At 35.5% G+C, this 20,961-nt stretch overlaps 1 protein-coding gene across 2 annotated transcripts in view; it reads right to left on the reverse strand.

The window, feature by feature from the left end:
* Positions 1–6,262: 6,262 nt before the first annotated feature.
* Positions 6,263–20,961, reverse strand: part of NBN (nibrin) — a 51,364-nt gene continuing 36,665 nt past the window's right edge. For both annotated transcript variants that reach the window (XM_003821145.7, XM_055116714.2), the window contains 5 exons: positions 20,612–20,680; positions 18,938–19,093; positions 16,056–16,169; positions 9,812–9,861; positions 6,263–8,397 (listed from right to left, as the gene is read on the reverse strand). In XM_003821145.7, coding sequence (XP_003821193.1) covers positions 8,367–8,397; positions 9,812–9,861; positions 16,056–16,169; positions 18,938–19,093; positions 20,612–20,680 — 420 coding nt within the window. In that variant the 3' untranslated portion in view covers positions 6,263–8,366. The remainder of the gene's footprint in view (positions 8,398–9,811; positions 9,862–16,055; positions 16,170–18,937; positions 19,094–20,611; positions 20,681–20,961) is intronic.

Genomic DNA, 20,961 nt, shown 5'->3' on the forward strand with positions numbered 1-20,961 from the left:
CTTTGACATCCCCTTGTGTCTCAAAAGTCCACAGTTATTCAAACAATGGCTTTTTTGTGATGAGAGTATTTGTTAAAAAAAAAAAAAGACTTCAAGAAAAATAAAAGTTCAGTGGAGCTGCAAATAAATCTGGTGAATAATTTCATCTTTGGTAATCTCCCATTTCCTGAGTTCTTCCTCAATCCAAGCTGTCCTGTGTGGTATATAACATTTGGGCATTTTCTCTGATATACTATACTCTCATGTTCTATAAATTTCTGTCCCGTAATTCTAACACTTTACATTTTTTCTTTGCTATTAGCTATAGCTATTCATGGAAGGGAAGAATCACTAAATACTTGTCTAGTTATAGCATGATGTGAGCATCTCCTCCTTATCCCTCGATGCCTGGCGTGGTGTCTGGCAAACAGTCCATAATTAGCAGATGTTGAAAGACCGTTTACAAAGCAGAATTTGGGGATTTAAAGTGCAATGATACAACAAAAAGATTTAATTACAGCTTCCAGTGTTTTGACTATGTGAACCATATCCAACTACTTTTTTGAAAATCTAGTTCTATGTAATATATTTCTGTGGCATCAAATTTTAGTTGATTGTATTAGTCAATAGGAAGTGGTGGAAAATTTCTAAATAAATTCAACTATTAAATAAATGCAAGTTCCACTAAATCTTAGTGTTTGGAACACTGAAGAACCCAGAATGAAACAAAATTAGACTGAATGTAAATGTCATTTAAAAATCTAACTGGGGGCTGGGCACAGTGGCTCACGCCTGTAATCCCAAAACTTCAGGAGGCCGAGGCAGGTGGATCACCTGAGGTCAGGAGTTTGGGACCAGCCCCGCTAACATGGTGAAACCCCATCTCTACTAAAAATACAAAAGTTAGCTGGGCGTGGTGGTGTGTGCCTGTAGTCCCAGCTACTTGGGAAGTGAGGCACAAGAATCGCTTGAACCTGGGAAGCAGAGGTTGCAGTGAGCTGAGACTGCACCACTGCACTCCAGCCTGGGCTTCAGAGCAGAACTATCTGAAAAAAAAAATTAAAAATCTAACTCGGTTACAGAGGCTGCTTGTTGCATAGAGCCATTTTGATCTGATCAGATCATACAGTTTTTAAGTTGTATACTTTCCTTGTGGGGGGAGGGGGATAAAGGGCCTGAGTCCCCTAAGGCTAGTCTGAAGAGTATGTGAAATAAGGATTAAAGAGATACCCTGATTATTTTGAACAACTACCCACTCCCCCCCCCCCCCCCCCCACCGCCAACCACCCATGCAGGTTATTCAAGAGAAATGGTGTCTGGGGAAGGAACAGGGTAAAAAAGGTGAAGATCATGACTAATAAAGCATAAAAAGAATGAAAACCTTCAAATTAAAAATAAAAGGATGGCGTCCTGGTTTTAATCATGATGGAGTAATAAGAATAGGGCTTACCTTTTACTGTAATAATCAACTATAAAACTCTTGAAAATATATAAAGCAGTGTTTTCATACAGTTGTAGACAGCAGTCCAGGACTGATTTTTAAGAGAAGAAACAAGCGGTGAGCTCCATAATCACCCTGACTTTCTGCTTGAAGGTACTTTGCAAACTAACACAAAGTGGAGTATGTCTGGTTGGGAGAAAATAACACAGTATAGGGTTCCTGCTGGAATCTGCTGGGCAGAGTACTGGGGAGGAGGAAGCTGCAGAGATGCAGCTGCAGAAATCTGCATAATTTTCTTACATCTGGCACAATACTAAACAGTACAGGGAGAAACCATGGGGCTTTAGGGATCAGCAGCTATAAGTTAGGGGCCGAGTGGAGACTTTGAAGGTATTCAGCTCTGGAAGACATTGGAATTCTGGCCAAATAGCAGAGCCAGACCTTGCTGAACACCTCAAGCATTCAGCTGAAACCCCAAAAAGGCCATGCCTTGTGAATAGGGGTACCTTAATTTGCCCCAAACTAAGCCTCAACAGGATCAAGCAGATCTGTGAGTAAATTAACTGCCTGCCAGCACAAGACTTGACACTCCTCAAGGAAGACAAAATCCAGACTGTCACAACAGCATCAGTAATGTCCAGCACACAATAAAAGATTACTGGGTGTCCAGACAAGAAAATGTGACACAACCAGACAAAACAAGCAATCAAAACAGATCTAAGAATTGATATAAATGTTGGAAGTCGCAGACAAGTACTTTAAAAGTTAATATGTTCAAAATATTAAAATGACACTGAACAAGTAGGGAATCTCAGAAGAAAAACTAAAAAGTGAACATTCTATAGCTGAAAAGTACATTCTGAAATGAAAAATTCACTGGATGAGCTTAACATACCGGACGCTGGAGAAGAAAAGATAATGAACTTGAGAACAGGTTAATATAAACTATCCAAAAAAAGCATAGAGAAAACTAAAAAAACAATTGCCAGACTTGATGTGATAATATCAAGTGTCTAACATGTACAGTTGGAATTCAAAAGGAGAGGAAGACTGGGCCAGAGAAACATATATTTGGAGAATTAAAAGCTGAAAAATTTATAAATTTCATTTAAAAAATCTACAACCCATAGATCCAAGAAACTCAAACTGCAAACAGGATAAATATTAAGGAAATCACACCTATGCACCTAATAGATTGCTGAGAAAAATAGGAAAGTTTAAAAGCTGTCGGAGAAAAAAGGGAACAATGATGAGAAGAAATACATGACTAGAAAAAAATGCAATCAAGAAGACAGTCTTAAATATCTTTGAATTGCTAAAGTAAAAATACTGCCAAACTAAAATTCTATATCCAGTGAAAATATTCTTCAAAACGAGTGAAATGGTCGTTTTTGGATATGTGAAAGTTGAGAAAATATGCTGTCAGAAGACCTGCACTGCAAAAAGTGGAAATTCTTCACATTGAAGGTACATGATACCTGCATGTATCTACATGAAAGAAAGAAAAATGCCAGAAATGGTAAATAAAAATTATGTATTTTCTCATTTCTTAAATTATTCAAAATCCAATTGACTGTTGAGAATGTGTTTAACCAAAAACAATTTAAAACAAAAAGTAAAAAATTGTATGATTTAGGACATGTAGAGTAAAATATATGATAATTGTAGCACTGTATAGAAAGACAAATAGAAGTACACTTTATTTTTTTTCCCCAGAGAGGGTATCACCCTGTCTCCTAGGCTGGATTGCAGTGGTGTAATCTTGGCTCACTGCAGCCTCATCCCAGTCTCAAGCGATCCTCCTGCCTCAGCCTCCCAAGTAGCTGGGACCACAGGGAAGTGCCACCACACACAGCTGATTTTGTAGAGATGGAGTTTTGCCATATTGCCCAGGGTGATCTTAAGCTGAGCTCAAGTGATCTGCCTGCCTTAGCCTCCCAAAGTGCTGGGATTACAGGCATGAGCCACTGTGCGTGGCAGAAGTATACTTTTATCAGGTGTATACATTATACAATTAGTGGTGTGTTATTTAGATAAGAATGCATATCTTTATAGTAACTACTAAAAACAAGTAAAAGGTACAGCTGTAAAGCCAACAGAAGAGATGAAATGGAATACTAAAAAATAATTCAAAGAAGGCAGAAAAAGAGAAACAGATGGGACAAAATAAGTGAGAAAATAACCACGATCATATACTCCAACCCAACCGTAGCAATAATTATATTTACATACAAGTGGATTAAGCACTACCAACTTAAAAGCAAAGATCATCAGATTCAATAAAAAGCTTCAACAAGGTTTACAAGAGCTTTATCCAAATATAAAGATACCAATAGGTTATAAGTAAAAATGGAAAAAGACATACCATGAAAACATTAATAAAATACTTCAAGTATTAGAGATAGATATTTTATAACAATGTTTAGTTAATGGAGAACATATCAATTCTAAATGTATATGCACCTAATTACTGAGTTTTAAGATACATAAAAGACAATGGAGAACTAAGGTGAGACAAAGTTACAATCATAGTTGGAGACTGAGTAGACAAAATCAGAAAGGATGTAAGGGATATTCAATGGCATTACCAACCACTGATCTGACATTTATAGAACAACTACACCCCTAAACTGCAGAATACTCATTCTTTTTATGTGCAACCAGAATATTCACCAAAATGGGCCAACAATATGCTTGCCCATAAAACAAGTCTCAAAAAATTTAAAAAGATTAAAATATTACTGAATATGATCTCTGACAACAGTGGAATTTTAGAAATAGTAACATATAGAAATAAATAGCAATTAACTATTGTATCTTTTGGTAGATGGAAAAATTATATTTGGAAATTAGTCCATACGTCAGTGAAAAAAAATCACAGGGAAATTAGGACATTTTTTGAGCCAAAAGATCACTCAAGTAACCAAATTTGTCACATGCAGCTAAAGAGGTGTGTTGAGTGAAATTCTAAATACTCATTTTTGAAGCTGGGTTTAAAATCAATGATCTACAAAGGACTAGGGAAAAAGAGCAAATTAAACCCTAAGTAAGCAGAAGCAAGGAAAGTGAAAATCAATGAAATAGAAAAAGGAGAGGCCAGGCACGGTGGTTCATGCCTGTAATCCCAGCTACTCAGGAGCCTGAGGCAGGAGTATCGCTTGAACCTGGGGGGCAGAGGTTGCAGTGAGCCAAGATCGCACCATTTCACTCCAGCCTGGGAGGCAGCGAGACAGAGTCTCAAAAAATAAATAAATAAATAAATAAATAATAGAAAAAGGACATACATTAGAGAAAAATCAATGAAATTAAATGTTCTTCAAAAAAATTTAATTTATAAACCTCTAGTTAGATAAGAACTTAAGAACACAAGGTTCAGGTAACAAGAAAGGAAAGGGAGACTCCATGACATATTACAGACATTTTAACGCAAATACTATAAACTTTTATACCAATACATTTCACAACTTACTGGAACATATGAAGTCCTTAAAAGATGCAAACTACTGAAACTACTAGAGGTAGAAAATCTATAGTTCCTTGAGATAAAAAATAAAGACATTTAACATTGTATTGACAGCCACTGTAATAGGTAAGAAAAAGAAAAAAACAATTGGAAGGAAGAAGTAAAACTGCCTGTATTCACCAGTGACATGATTGTGTACTTAAAATCCTAAGGAATCTGCCAAAAAAAAAAAAAAAATTTGCCAGAATAGGTGAGATTAGCAAGTTCACAGGATCCAAATTCTATACACCAAAAGTAATTGTATTTTCATATAGAATAAATCATTGCAAGATGAACTTTCTGAAAGTATCATTTACAGTACCAAAAAAATGCTTAGGGACAGATTAAAACAGATGTCCAAGCCTCTACAGTGAAACTACAAAACAATGTGGAAAGAGTAGATCTAAGTAAATGAATAGACATTTTACACGCATGGATTGAAAGATTGAATATTTTTAAGATGTCAGTTCTTCATAAATTGATTTTTAGATTCAGCACAATAATTCTAGCCGATTTTTGGGATAGAAATTGACATGCTCAGAGGACTGATGTATCTGACTTCTAGACTTCCTGCATAGTCCTGACTTACCATTTTTTGACTAGATGGTAGTACAAGAGTGATAGACATTCAGTAGAAAGCCTACTTTGAATTTTGTTCTTTTCCCTGGCTAGTAATGTGCCCATACAATACTCAATCTTGCAATGCTGGGCAGCAGCAGCAAGCCGTAGCTTCCCGTCAGCCACAGCATCAAGAGGGTAAAAACTGATTCTTGCTCTTTGTGAAGAACACTATTCCTGCTAAACCATCAAGTATTGATGCCCTTAGTGCCTTCAACCAATGCTTCTACTCAAGCCTAATCAGTAGGGAAATTGATAATCCTGTTGGTGTAGTATTCCCCATCATGCCGCAATTTTAGTTCAATGCTTCAAACATTCTTCAGGCCCAGTGCGCTTTCAGCTGTGTATGTTTATAGTGAGTAGCTACACAATCATTCTGTTTTTTGCTTTCAGTTTACTATTCAATAAATTAGATGAAATATTCAGTATTTTACAATAAAATAGCCTTTGTGTTAGATGATTTTGCCCAACTATAGGCTACTGTGTCATGAGTACATTTGAGGTAGGCTAGGCTAAGCTATGATGTAGGTTAAGGTGTATTAAATGCACTTTTGACTTAAATACAGTATTTTGAATTTACGTTGCGTTTATTACGATGTAATCCCAACTTAAGTCAAGGAGCATCTATGCAGCTACAGTAATTCAAGGCAGTATGGTATGAGTGCAAGGATGGACAAACATTTCAATGTAACAAAACAGAAAGTCCAGAAACAGATCCACCATTATGGTTAATTGATTTTTTACTAATTGGCAAGGTAATTTAATGAGGAAAGGATAATTCTTTCAATAAACAGTGTTACAATGACTGGATACTTGTATGGGGGAAAAAAAGAACCCTGATCCATAATTCACAACATACATATCAATTCAAGGTAGATCACAAATATAAAAACATAAAGTTTATATAATACAGCAGAATATCTGAAATCTTGGGGTTAAATTGGAGAGAAAAAATATCAAACAAACGAAAAAAATAAATTTGACCTTGTCAAAATTTAAAACTTCTATTCATCAAAAGACATAAAGAAAATAGTCAAGCCACAGACTAGGTGTAATATCTCAATACGTATATCTGACAAGAGACTTGCATCTAGAATGTATAAAGAATTTCTATGACCCAATTATAGCTATCAGGGATATACAAATTAAAACCAAAATGAAACATCACTACACACCGATTGGAATGGTTAAAAAGGAAAAATACTGACAACACCAATATTTGTAAAGATAGGAGGTACCAGAACTCTCATTCATTATATTCATAAATTGACAAATATAAAAACTGCTATAGTAGGGCAGTCTTCCTTAGAAAGGGATTGTGGGCATGACAGAGACCAATATTAATCTGTCCATTATATTCCTTAACTGTAAAATGGAGACCATATGTTCCACCAGCTTCACTTGGTAATGATGATACATGGCTATTAAGAGACTCAAATGACTCCATTTCATCAACTAATATGCCCTGTCAATTCTACTTCTAAAGTATCCCATGTTCTATCCAATGTCATACCACTATCATAATTTAAGTGTTCATAACTCTCTATAATATTTCAATAATCTAACTGGTCTCAATGCCTGTAGTAGAAATTGCAGATTGGCTCACCCAATTTCTGTTCCCTAGGAAGGCTGAGAAGCTTTTAAAAAAAGACCTTCATTTCCCTAACTCCCTTGCAGCTGGAGTTCCACCTGCAAGCAGCCAGAACTTGGAAGTAAGTTAATTTGGTTCTGGCAAGTAGATGCACTTCCACAAGATTTGGAAGGTGAGAGTGATGTAGAGGCCAGCCTCTTGTCCCTTCTGTTGCTTCTGTTTACAAAGGAAGTCATGGAAATATGGCCTCCATTCCTCACTGTTCCATTTCTCATTCTCTAAACAACTAATCAGTTGTAGTGACTCTTGACTGGAGCTCCCTTCTTGCTGGATCACAGGTACATGAATATATTTTTGAACACAGACTTGAAAATCACTTGTCAATAAAGTTTGAAAAAAGACATTCATTGTTTCTTACCATCTCCCTTTAAGGTAGAAAAAGAAAACAATCTCACCATTTCTACTTTATAAGTAGGAAAACTAGGACTCTAAATAAGCTCAAAACAGACACGCACCCAGCTCAGTAAGACCACCAAAAAGGGGTACAGGTCTTTCCATTCTGGTGAAAACTAAACCCATGTTTGATGAAGTCTCCACATGGTCTTCAGTTTCTAGTACTAGAATAACATGTAGGTGACATCTGCACCACTGAAGCCATTTTGTTTGGATCACCAGAGTTTAGGTAAGACTACAGCATAATGGAAAAGAAAAAAATATTAAAAGAAAAAAATTATATTGATATTCCTATAATTTTTAATCTACTAAGTAAAAAAGCAAGGTGTAGAACACTGCATATGTTATGCTATCATTTGTGTAGGAAATTATTTAAAAATAGGAATTTGAATAGGACTCAAAAATCCCTGGAAAGATTCATAAGAAATGAGTATCATGAATTTTTTTCTGAGGGGAACCAAGTAGCTAGGACAATGGTGGAAGGGTGACTTTAGTCTTTACCTTACGTACATTTAGAATTTTGAACTGTGACTATATTAACTATTTAATAAACAAAACACATTTGAAAATGAAAAAAAGATGCAATGACAAAGCCTGAAAACAGAACAAACAATTGTTACATACAACAGAATCAAAGTTTTGTGCATTTTATTTAATAAATTTAGGCCATAAAACATTGTAACTTAAATCTCTTCTATATACTATATATTCATATAACCTTGTTGGCCTGAAGTAGATGCTTACTAGGAAGTTTTTCCATGGCTTCTTTTTAAAATCCTCAGTTATCTTCTCCTTTTTAAATAAGGATTGTATCTGCAAAGAAAGAAATGGGGTTAAATGATATTTAGATAAGGGATGGTATTTCTTTTAAAGGTAAAGAACTTTCAAACTGTAGTCACACTTTGGCAAGTAGGATGGGAATGACAATTTTGTCCTTAGGATCAGATACTAAGCACTGACATTTTTATTTTCATGTATCCCTTTGATGTTGCTTTGATGAAAATATGGTAAAAACAAAAAAAAATCAACAATAACAAAAATCCTTTAAAGCTTTAAAATAATTAATGAAAACAGTTTAAAAATGAAGGTATGTTTACACTTCTTTCTGTATGGCTTCAAAGATCCCCATTCCTCCCCATAATAAAAGCATATCATTTGCACAAAAGAGCATCATCTACTTAAATGTAATTAGCACTTTACAACATTTTCTCCTACAGCAGTTAAACAAATATGGCTGAACAACCCATCTCATTTGACTAATGAAAAACCAGTATTGTCTGTCAACACTTTTTTTTTTTTTTTTTGAGATGGAGTCTCTCTCTGGAGTGCAGTGGCGCGATCTCGGCTCACTGCAGCCTCCGCCTCCCGGGTTCAAGCGATTCTCCTGCCTCAGCCTCCTGAGTAGCTGGGATTACAGGTGCATGCCACCATGCCTGGCTAATTTTTGTATTTTTAGTAGAGACGGGGTTTCTCCATGCTGGCCAGCCTAGTGTTGAACTCCTGACCTCGTAATCCGCCCACCTCAGCCTCCCAAAGTGCTGGGATTACCCGGCCTGTTTGTCAACATTTTTACCAGCAATTTATACTGTCAGTTATGAAATTAGAGAATCAATCTAATTGGCTGCAAAACAGACTCAAAAATAATTTCTTCATTCTGTCTTCTCCCCTAACTGATATCTACCTCTAATACAGTATTTTATTAGTATTTCAGAGGCAATTATTATAATAGGTTTGTTAGGCCTGAAGGAATGCTGAAAATGTATTAAATCAGAATTAAATTATAATCACAAAGTACAACTCTAAAACCTCCCACAAAAACCTGCTTTGAAACTTTAATCCAGCCTTTTGTTTTTATGCATGTGCCAATTAAAACTAAACAAATGGTCTGGCATTTTACTTGTCTTAATTCAAAACTCAATCGTAATTCTACTCAGAGCTGAAAAATCTCACAAATCTATACAACAATTTCACACAATTCAGGAACCGTCTTTTTGCCTGAATGCCCCCATACAAATTTTAAGTATCTTATAACTTAACCCCAAACCTCGATGCTATAGCCAATAAACCCAATTGAGAGGTGCTTAAGTAATAAAAATAAACACTTGTGTTAGGTGAAGGGACTAGGTGTCTATGAGGACAGAAGAAACAAATTCTTAATTTCTATGAACAGAACTAAATTTTATATACATCTCTCAAAGGTACATGAGAAAGGTGAATCAAACTTTACCTAAAAAGATCATCAGCAAGAGACTCTTCTTTTGCATGTTGATTTTGTACCTGTCAAAATTAACATAATTTCAAACATTTGCTCAGTGGTGAACGTATAGTTAATGAATTGCGATAGTGATAGGTCACTGTCATCTTAGAGATTTCCACATCCTGGAGGTCACCACGTCTGAGTTCTTGCCTCTACAATATTTCATTCAACTGATCCTCTATATTTTCAATCCATGCTAAGATTATTACAAAAGAGCTCTAACTAAACAGCTTTCTCCCACCCATTTCCACTCAAAGACAACCAATAGTATATTGCTAGCTTGCTGAGTTTTTAAACACTCTTTCCAGCAAAACCCTTTTACTAAATGAGATTTCAGTGCTTGGGGGTCAGACCACTGATGAGACTAAGAGGGCAACATTTACCCCACCTTCAACTAGAGCAGCTCCACAGTTAAAGAGGCTCCTGTGTTCTTGGTCCCAAATCAGGGCTTAGAAGCTGCTGCTAAATTACCTCTCCTCTGAAGTCCTTTTAAATACAAACTCACTAAACTTCTACAGCACCTTACAGAGTCAGAATCAAAAACTCCCTGTGCTGAGTGCATCTTCCTAAAGTCCAGCTATGCCCCTATCATATGCCATTTGAAACCCTTCGTGACTTCTCCCACCTACCAATGAAAACACAAGCCCTTGCATTTGACCCGCTGAAATGTGCAAGGCTCTTCATAACCTGGTTCCATTTTACTTTCCTAATCACTTCTCAGCCTCCTCTTCGTGGACTCTGTATGCTGGTTAAAACTGAATCACACAAAAAAGAAAAAAGCAAAACCAAAACAAAACCCCAGAATCATCTCCTAATAAATATCCTGTGACCCTCTATCTGCTTTTGTTCATATTTCTCCCTCTGCCAAGGAAGTTAATTCCTTTTTTTCCCTCTTCCCACATGTAACCATCTTTAAAGGTACATTCATTCAATACTTATTTAGTGCCTACTATGTTTCAAGGAACATGTTCTTCCCCTCTTTAGCAAAGGCTTCCTGATCCCCTTCTTCTAAAAATAATGCCTGCTGTGAAGAACTCTCCCAAAACTTCAGCTACAGAATTCCCAGGATGCTTATCAATTTCTACCTTCTGTTATAATTATTTATATTTGTACCCTATCCTCTCTAAAAGACCAGAAGTTCCTTAAATACAGATAGAGTAAGTCCTGACTTAATGCTTTTGATAGTTTCTTGGAAACTGCAACTGTAAGTGAGATGACATACAGCAGTTCCTTGAATCATGTTGTTTTGTTGTAATAATGAGAAAAAATATTGGTTATGTAATTTTGCTTAAAGTTGCAGTTTCCAAAAACCTATTGACAATGTTAAGGACTTACTGTGTTCATTTTTACTGTTACTAATTTACATTTGAATGCTTCCAGATACTATCTTAAACTCTCTCTCTCTCTCTATATGTGTGTGTGTGTATATATATATATATATATATGAAATCTCACTTAATCTTCATGTAACTTCATTACTATTATACTATTATCTCAGTTTTAACCAATGAGGTAACAGAGACTTAGGTTAGGTAAACCTGCAGAAGATAGGGGAACTCAGATGGAATAGCTGGGATTTGACCAGGTCTACCTTATTAAGAGCACCAGCTCTTAACGAGGCTGCCTCAGGGCTTCTGAATCTCTAGGGCAAGCCTACAAGAGTGACTTGCAGGGATTTGATCTTACAGACTGATTTTTCTATCATATAGTGAAACAAAATTACATCTTATCTTTTCATATTTTCTAATAGGGATAGCAAAACATAAATGGGAAGACATCATTTTAATAAAACAGCTGTCAAAATAACTACTGGCAACATTTTTCTAAATATTCTTAGAGGTTGCCTGGGGAATAAAGTTGTAGCATAGTAAAGAAAAACCACTGAGGAGAAAGCAGTTTTATTTCATATATTTTAGTAAAAACATATAAAATAGTATTAAGAAACAGAAATGCCTCATATTACTGGCATTTTTCAGAGGTCTGAGATAACTACTACTCACAGTCTTTCAAATTCAAATCAGGTTGGATACAGTTCAAATAATTTTTATGTTTGATGTACACAATGAAAATATCCTAAATTCAAGGGAACTTCAGGAACTGACGCAGTGATTATGAAAATCAAGACTGGTCTGCAGCAGAGGTAGAGAAAGAAGGGATGAAAAAGAAAAATAGGAAGGGAATATAGAAAAAGAATAGCTGCAGCAAACAGGGAAATGAGATGGCAGTACAGAACATTTACGTAAATAAGCAGTAGCCACACAGCAAAAGAAAGTCAAGTCTGTTATAGAGTAAGTCCTACCAATAGCAACTAAAATGATTCTAGCAAAAAGAGAAGTGATTTGGTGAAATCATCTAGAACACAGTCCATCTAATTCCTAATGAAATAAGCAAAAAAAAAAAATAGAAAAAAGTCAGCAGCTGTATGATGTATCATCATTCTCTCAACTTCTCCCATCTAAAATTAATCAAACAAAACTCGACAGTGTTAATTAATCAAGGAGAAAAGTTTAAGCCATGCCATACACTTAAAAAGTGCAGCTGTAAAAAGAACCAAATGATTCTGATGCAGCTGATTCCTAATACTGTCTCAATCCATTAAAAGTGCTACACAACTGGTCAAACCTGAGGATTCTTACTAATGCCTCAAATTTGGGGAAAAGGTAGCCTGAACAGGGAAAACAACTGCCAGTGGGCTGCTGGGAAGGGACTAATGGTGTAGAAGGTAAAGAAGCAGGGCTGACACTGACCAAACACATAGGCTCCAAGGATCCCTAACAAATTAGGTAAACAACCTAATAATGCTAGGTTATTCTCTTTTATATAGGGCACACTCTCTGGTATAGGACATTTAATTAAAATCCCAGGAGACAGCTAGCCCAAGCTGCACACAGCTCCAGCTGAGCCTTTCCTCTCCCGGATTCAATGTCTTCAGACAACAGAAACTAGATGGGATATGCCATGTGCCACTGACTGTTTCAGCATGATGCCATACCGACAGTGAGGCATGAGGGAATTCTGTTCTTTAATTTTTATTTTATTTATTATTATTATTTTTGAGATGTGGCCTTGCTCTGTCACCAAGGCTGAAGTGCAGGGGCTCAATCATGGCTCACTGCAACCTTGACCTCCCAGGCTCAAGCAATCTTCCCACCTCAGCCTCCTGAGTAGCTGGGACTGTGGGCACATGCACTACCATGACCCGCTAATTTGTTGTGTTTTTTTGTTTGTTTGTTTGTTTAATTTTCATTTATTTATTTTTTTGTAGAGACAGGGTCTCAAGATGTTGTGCAGGCTAGTCTTAACTCCCGGGTTCAAGTGATCCTCCTGCTCCCAAAGTGCTGGGGTTATAGTCATGAGCCACACCATTGTGCCTGGCTGAATTCTGTTCTTATGGGCAAGATAAGAATGTTAGAAGTAATTTTGATTATACTGAATTTCTGTCTCACAAACTGGCTTCTGAATGTAATCCCTGCATAAGATGGCATATGATCCTTTATGTAGCAAACAGAATATCTGGAAAAGACATTTCCCTTTACTCAAGTGAAGGCAAAAAACAGAAAAGCTACTCCATCTACTAGAGGAAAAAAAAAAAGGGATATTGGAACAGAACATACAGAACATGCAAAAAACAGATAAAGAACCTAATCTTCAGGAAATAATAATCCACAAATAAAAAGTAAAATAGAAACATGAAATCAATGAAATAATGACAAAAAATCAGATAAAAGAACAATGAAATGAAAAAAGAACAAATGCTAAGTAAAAGAACCATAATAACAGCCTTTCAGAATTAAATTAGAAATAGCTAACACTTTCCACTGTTATAAATGATTTATATGTAGTATCTGATTTCATCCTCATATGTCTGTGAAATAAAGGTACTATTATTATTCTCATTCTGCACAGATGGAAACAGAGACATTAATCTGCCTAAGGTCACATACTTGGTGAGAAACATTACAGACACACCTGAAATATAAAATTTTGATACAGTGAAAGAGCCTAAGAAAACCACAGTGAATGCAGAAAAAATAGATGTGGACGACAAAGGTAATCCAATAAAAGGATAGTTATGTCTTAAATGTCTTATAGAGAGCCCAGCAAATATAAAATATTCAAAATATTTAATAGAAAAAAGTTCCTTGAGAAAGAGAATTACGCCTGCAAATCAAAACAGCATACTATATGTCAGGAAAAACTAATGGAGAATGATCAACACTGAGATGTATTCTGAGTGTTACTGGCTTTCGAGCTTAAGAAAGATGACTGGTCATGCATGCAAGTCACCTAAAAAGGGGAAAAATAGGACTGGCATAAGGTAAGGGAGGCCAGGTGGGAGGAAGTACTAATACTGTCCTCACTTTTCACTGTAGCGAGCCAACAAATAATTGTATGTGAGCTTAATATGAAGTTTAGAACTACCCATTCCGACTTACAGTGCTTTTTATAGTTTTCCTCCTTAATATTAGACAGATCTCACAAAATAAAATATCTTGGAGGGAAGAAACATTTATAGAAATTCAGCAATGCCTTCAGTTTAACTTCCTCCTATCAATGTCTCTCTCTTCCTTCCCAGTCTGTCCCTGACTCTCACTACTCCTCAATGAAGAGATGTCTGGAATATTGTTCACTTCACTGTTTAAATAGGTAATTTCTGGGCTTTAGGTTTTCACATCTTCATTCTTTGTGTACTGCCATAATTCTGTGGAATGCACATGTTACAAAATAAGCCAATTATTCTTTCAAAAAAGAAAAGGAGAAAGGATGTGATTTCCATTCTTTCATTTTTTAAAAAATAAGTATCCTGAGTGACCTTAACAACTCTACTTTCATAAGTGACTTTCCTAAATAACCCTTATTTTAAAATAACTGAGAAAAAAGCATTTTTAAAAGTGAATTACACTATACCCACTATAAAGCAAAATAAGGAACTCTGAGAGCTTAGCAAGGACCACAGTCAGCTTTTGCCTTGCCCTATGAGTATCTGCAAGTCATGAAAAACCTGAACTCTGCTTTAATGTCTATACGGGGTATGAGTGATACGAAAGAAAACCCAACGTGGTGACTTTAATAAAAGACCCAGCACTAAAAGAAGAAAGAGAAATAAACCTTACAACACAGAAGGAGCTAGCAAAGAAACTTGTCCATCTTCATTCTGGCACTTAGTGAAGGAAAGAAATAAAAATCTCATTTGAAGTTTCTAATGATAAGCCGGCCTTCATTCACTCCGGCTTCTGGTCCAAATATTAATACGTACTAACTGTCTGGGTGATTCAAAGAATCACAAGAGATTTTAATTTAAAGTGGTCTCATATTGGTAGAAGACTCAAAGATAGAAAACATACCTTTTCTAGAGGAAATACATCTGAACTTAAGACTCAAGAAAACCCTACAGATCAAGTTACAAAGAAAACAATCAGTTCATATTCAAAAATCACAAAGCACAAACTTGAAAACAAGGTACCATAAGAGCAGAAAACAGATCAAACATTTTAGGTAATGGTATCATTAGGCAAATAATATAAAAGGGGAAGCTTGAAAAACAGCAAGGAACAAGAAGACTTAGAAAGAAATAAAACAGACTTCCAGTAATGAAAAAATAAATGAACGGATGCAATGCCAACTAGAGTTGAAGACAGAAGTAGTAAATTGGAAGATGATCTGCAGCAGTTGCCAAAAATATAACCCAGAGAAACAAAGAAATGAAATACACAGGAAAGACAAATGGAAAAGAAAATTTAACTTACGTTAAGTTGGAATTCCAGAAGGAGATAATGGGGAAAACAGTAAAAAGGTAACTAATATTCAAGAAAATGAATAAGAAATTTTCAGAATTGTTAAAACACAATCCCCAGATTTAAAAAGGCCAGTCCCTTGACATACATTTAAGTGATATATTTGTAATATACTCCACATTCTTTTAGTTTCCCTTAAAGTTTTGTGGCTTTTATCTCCCCCTTTTCATTAGGATGTAAACTGAATTTCTTAGGTCTCACCTTTTTTTTTTTTTTTTTTAACAAAAATACATTTAGTATTCTTTTAAAGAAGTGTTATGGAAGGGTATAGATTAATGCTCTGTAACTCAGGAATGTTCCTGAATGAATGACTTTATGTCACTTATTTTAATTTGGTTTTAAGAAGAATTTGCTTGAAGGCCACCATAATGGACCAAAGTGCAATTTAAGCAAGTTTCTGGGCCTCACTTCCTACTAACCTCCATTTCCTGCCTTAGCCACTCTTCTAGTTCTGTATTCTTTCGAGCATGATGAGCTATTAGATCTGATCCTCCAATGATGTGTGGAAGTTTTCCTGCTCCAGGATATGTGACCTATTGAATAATAAAAGTAGTACAGTAAAACATATTAACAAACAAAAATGACCATTTTTTTAAAAAGATTAAAAAGCAAAGATGGTAAATCATGCATAAGTGCCAAAGATGTTTATATTCTACAAATAAAAGTGAGAGCAGTAACTCTGTTCTAAACCCATCTGTTTTTGCCCTTCTTTTATAGCTATTACTATATACAGATCTGGACATGTCATGGGATTTATGTATTAAAAATAATTTAACACTTTTCATTTGGAGTTTTTATTTTAAAATGGCCTTACCTTATCATTTCACAATTAAAGCAACTCAAGATGAACACAAACACTACAATTCAAAGCACTGTATTTTGTTCTAATGACTTCAAAGCTTAAGCCCTTTCTAATATTGATGAAAATTTAAATCTTTTTCAAAACTTTCCAGTTCACAGAGTCCAAGCAGGAGATGTTGGGGATGCCAACAATTTATACTTCTAATTGATATTTTAATTGTTTACAAGTAAAGAGGTGCTTTAAGAAAAGAAAATTCCATGTGAAAATGCCCATCAAGATCATTGTTAATACTTGTTATTAGTTAATAACATTGTTAATAGTAACAGTTCCTTAATATTTGTAACATGCTTTTAAAATTCCAATATATGAAGTAGAAAGAGAATTTTAAATTTATTTTCACCCCTAAGCAGTATTTTAAAAGTTTAAAAAACGCTATGTCATTGATTTGGAGGGTTTTTTGTTTGTTTTGAGACAGGGTCTCACTCTGTCACCTAGGCTGGAGAGTGCAGTGTGAGGAGAGAGAAAATCACCTGGTGACCATGGAACAGGCCCCAGAGACAAAACTTCTTCTCTGAGCAATTTAGAAGGGGGCAAAGACCAACCGGTGACCATCAAACAGGCTAACTGGAGGCAAAACTCCTTATCTGGGTAATTTAGAAGTAATCAAACTTCCCTAGTATCTAAAGTCGGCTTCTGATTCCAGGCCTCTTTCAACTTTTATAAGTAACTACAATTTTTATACATCTCTGGAACGCCATGGTGAAACTCATTTTACAATCCCAAGCTCCCACCTTAAGGTCCATAAATGCTCCTAAGGACAATCCGCCACGGTGTGCTCAGTCCTCTCGCTGAGGCACCCCTCTGCATTCTTCTGCAGTGTTCTTCCTTTCTAATAAACTTTCCTTTTCCAAATCTATACTGTTGTCGGTAAATTCTTTTCACCAACCCGCAAGTTGACCACTTCCTGGTGCTGGGGCTCTGATACCTGGCCCGGCACAGTGGTGTAATCTTGGCTCACTGCAACCTCCGCCTCCTGGGCTCAAATGATCCTTCAACTTCAGCCTCCTGAGTACCTGGGACTACAGGCAGACATCACCATGCCTAGCTAATTTTTATATATTTTTTTGTAGAGATAGGGTTTCACCATATTGCCCAGGCTGGTCTCGAACTCCTGGGTTCAAGCCATCCACCTGCCTTGGCCTCCCAAAGTGCTGACATTACAGGTGTGAGCGACCAGGCCCAGCATGATTTGGAGATGTAAAGAACTCAGACAAATTCCTGCATTAATATCAATCCAGTTAAACATCTTCCTATAGAAATTTTGGATTGGATTTCTTCTATAGTTTCAGAACAGATTACTTGGTTAAGGATAGCAGTATTTTTAAACATTTTAAGTATTTCCAAACCACTTTCCAGAGATTCATATTACTTCATACTTCTTCAGTTGTTAATAAACCACTCTGTGCCAGTAGTAAACATTACTGTTTCTTTGTAAAACTATAAAAAAAGTCTTTTGAATTTTGATTTAATGAGATCTTATAACACAATATTAAACATGAAGTAACCATGCAGTAAGAATGCCTTTGTGCTATTCATGAGCCTCAGATATAGGGTGAGAAAAAGTGGTGTTAAACAAAAAAGTATAGTGGTGCCATTTAAGTGGAAGATATTTCCATCTTCTGCTCTAAGTAGAAGAGATTCTTCCCATCAAATGGAGTTCAGAACCCTTTAGGTACTATTATAGAAGGGAAAAAACTAATTTAACTGTGAAATGTTAATAGTAAATGCTCACAGTAGAGAGAAAAATCTCTACTACCTCACAGTCATGGCAAGATCATGTTATAGAGGAAAGCAGTTTTCCACAAAAATTACTTTTGAGTAATTATTATACTCTGATCAAATGGATAAGTAAAGGCTAGCAGTCAGAAGTAGGTCTGGAGCAAGAAGCAAATGTAAGACAACAAAAGAATACCTACTGGATAGAAGTCTTTTTAACCATTACTGATAAAATAAGTATCAGTTCCTTAATGAGCAGAAACTCAGGTCTGATGATCGTACTCAGCATATATATTTATATTGTGTTTTATATGTAAATATAGACTATAGTTTGAATTACTGAATATGCTTAGTTATTTTAAATACATTTTAATCTTCATAAAGTCCTGAGCTAAAGAACCTCCTCAAGTAGTTGTAGACCAATATTAGACTAACAGAGAAGATCCTGTGATTATCAACAAAAACTTCCTGCTTAAGATAGAGAAAACCAGATAAACAGCAACCTCTAAAGAATTCAATCTTGATGAAATCTATTTCATTCTAGGTGTTCAATATATTCATTAACTGTAAGTTCATATCGTTCCTAGAGGAATTTTTTAAAGCATTTTAAGCAGAAGAAGTATCAGTTTTCAACGTAAACTGCTTTTATCTTTGTTTAGCATCACTGGTATCTCTAAAAACATTTCAAACACTGACCTCTTGTGATACAGTTGAAATACCTACCTTTCTGAATTTCTTGAAATTTTTTAGTTGACCATAATCATCATTTATGCCAGATGGATTTCTGGAAGTAGAGTTTTTAATCACCAGTGATCTAAATTCAGTCAGTAACAGCTTTTTTGGAAGCATCTCACTATCATCCTGAAGTTTGTCATTGTTCTTAAACGGGGTTAAGATGGATAGGTAAGAAAGAGAAGAAATAACAAAGAAAAGTCACTTGTCATTTGGGAATCTATAGAAAAAAGTTCAAATACCTGAAAAAATAGTAAAAATGTTTTATTTCTTGTACCTGAACTTTGTATTTGGAATCAAATTGTATCTAATTCAAGATAAGAAAATTACTTACTCAAATGCTCTATAACTTTGGAAACATAACATACTCATCTGTGACAGAAGGCTAAAAACTGTGAAGTATTTTTAACCTAGTAGTTATTCTAATAAATATCATCTCAGTAAACAATTTACCTCCAGATATATATCTTATTGACACAAAATCTCAGCACTGTTTGCTTTTCATTAAAATTGTACACTGAGATTATAATATATCCTGTTCTACAGGTCCTCATCTACTTTTCTTAAACTTTTGAGAATCTCAATAGTTTGTATCTTTTATTATTCTTAACACCTCAAAAAAGTCAATCATCAATTCTGGACATACTATCTCATTAATTGACAAGCCATTTTTAATTCAAGATTAATAGCTGTTAAATTTGCCTCAAGAGTCCTTCCTGTTATCTTTCAATTGCTGGATGAGATTCTTGGCTTCATGTCATTTACTATTAGCTAGTCAGTTACACATCAACATTATTACAGCTGCTTAAGGTTGACATCTTAGTTCTTTTAACTGCTGTAACTACATAATTAATATGCAAGTTGCTAATACATCTAAGATAAAAGCAGTCAAAAAGAAAAAAAAGGGGAAAGTCAGAAAAAAAGGTTCATCTGATAGTGACAGAATGTAATCAGCACATTATTAAGAACAGCCTAAACTTTTAGAGTTTACAAATATTTCCCATCCATTACTCTATCTGATATAAATTCTGCTAGAAAAGCATCAACCTCATTTTATAGAGTATTTGAGGTTCTTAAATGTGAAAATGACTTGTTCGAGGCCACATACCTAAGGAGCAGAAGGCAGGGAATTACACCCTGGCTTCTCTCTATACTCTTTTCACTGCATCATGGTTATAATACAATCTATCCAGGCCGTGCATGGTGGCTCAAGCCTGTAATCCCAGCACTTCGTGAGGCCAAGGCGGGCAGATCACCTGAGGTCGGGAGTTCCAGACCAGCCTGACCAACATGGAGAAACCCCGTCTCTATTAAAAATACAAAATTAGTCGGGCGTGGTGGCACATGCCTGTAGTCCTAGCTACTCGGGAGGCTGAGGGAGGAGAATAGCTTAAACTCAGGAGGCTGAGGTTGCGGTGAGCCGAGATCACACCATTGCACTCCAGCCTAGGCAACAAGAGTGAGATTCCGTCTCAAAATAAATAAATAAACAAATAAATAAAATAATAATAATAATACCATGATCAATCCATTTCAAGGCACAATCATGAAGTAAGCCATAATTAGGAAAGAGAAATAATCCTAAGAATGTAAAATCACAAAAATTGATGAGATGACAGTCCTCGTAAGCCAAATCTGTATAAAAATTAATAAAACGTTTCTCACAGATATTTCTTTAGCTGACCATAGTGAGTCTTCCTTGAGTTCACGTTTCTTCCCAATTTCATTTTCTTGCTAAAGAAATAAAACAAAAAATACTGTTCATAGGAGTTATAAAATGGTATGTTTCTATCACTTCTTAGCCTTTTGAATAAGATGAAGTGTAAAATGGTTCCTTTCTAAAAACTTAAGAGATATTCATGTTATGTATGACCAGGCATTTGGCTTTCAACTGTCTTTCCAAAAGAAATTATGAGATGAAAATATATACTGAAAGAGATACTGCAGTATCAGGACAAAGAATTGGAAGCAATCTAAATCCATATAAATCACATGCTTAGAGAATATTTAACAAT

Source organism: Pan paniscus, chromosome 7 (genome assembly GCF_029289425.2).
Source record: "Pan paniscus chromosome 7, NHGRI_mPanPan1-v2.0_pri, whole genome shotgun sequence".
Lineage (NCBI taxonomy): Eukaryota > Metazoa > Chordata > Mammalia > Primates > Hominidae > Pan > Pan paniscus.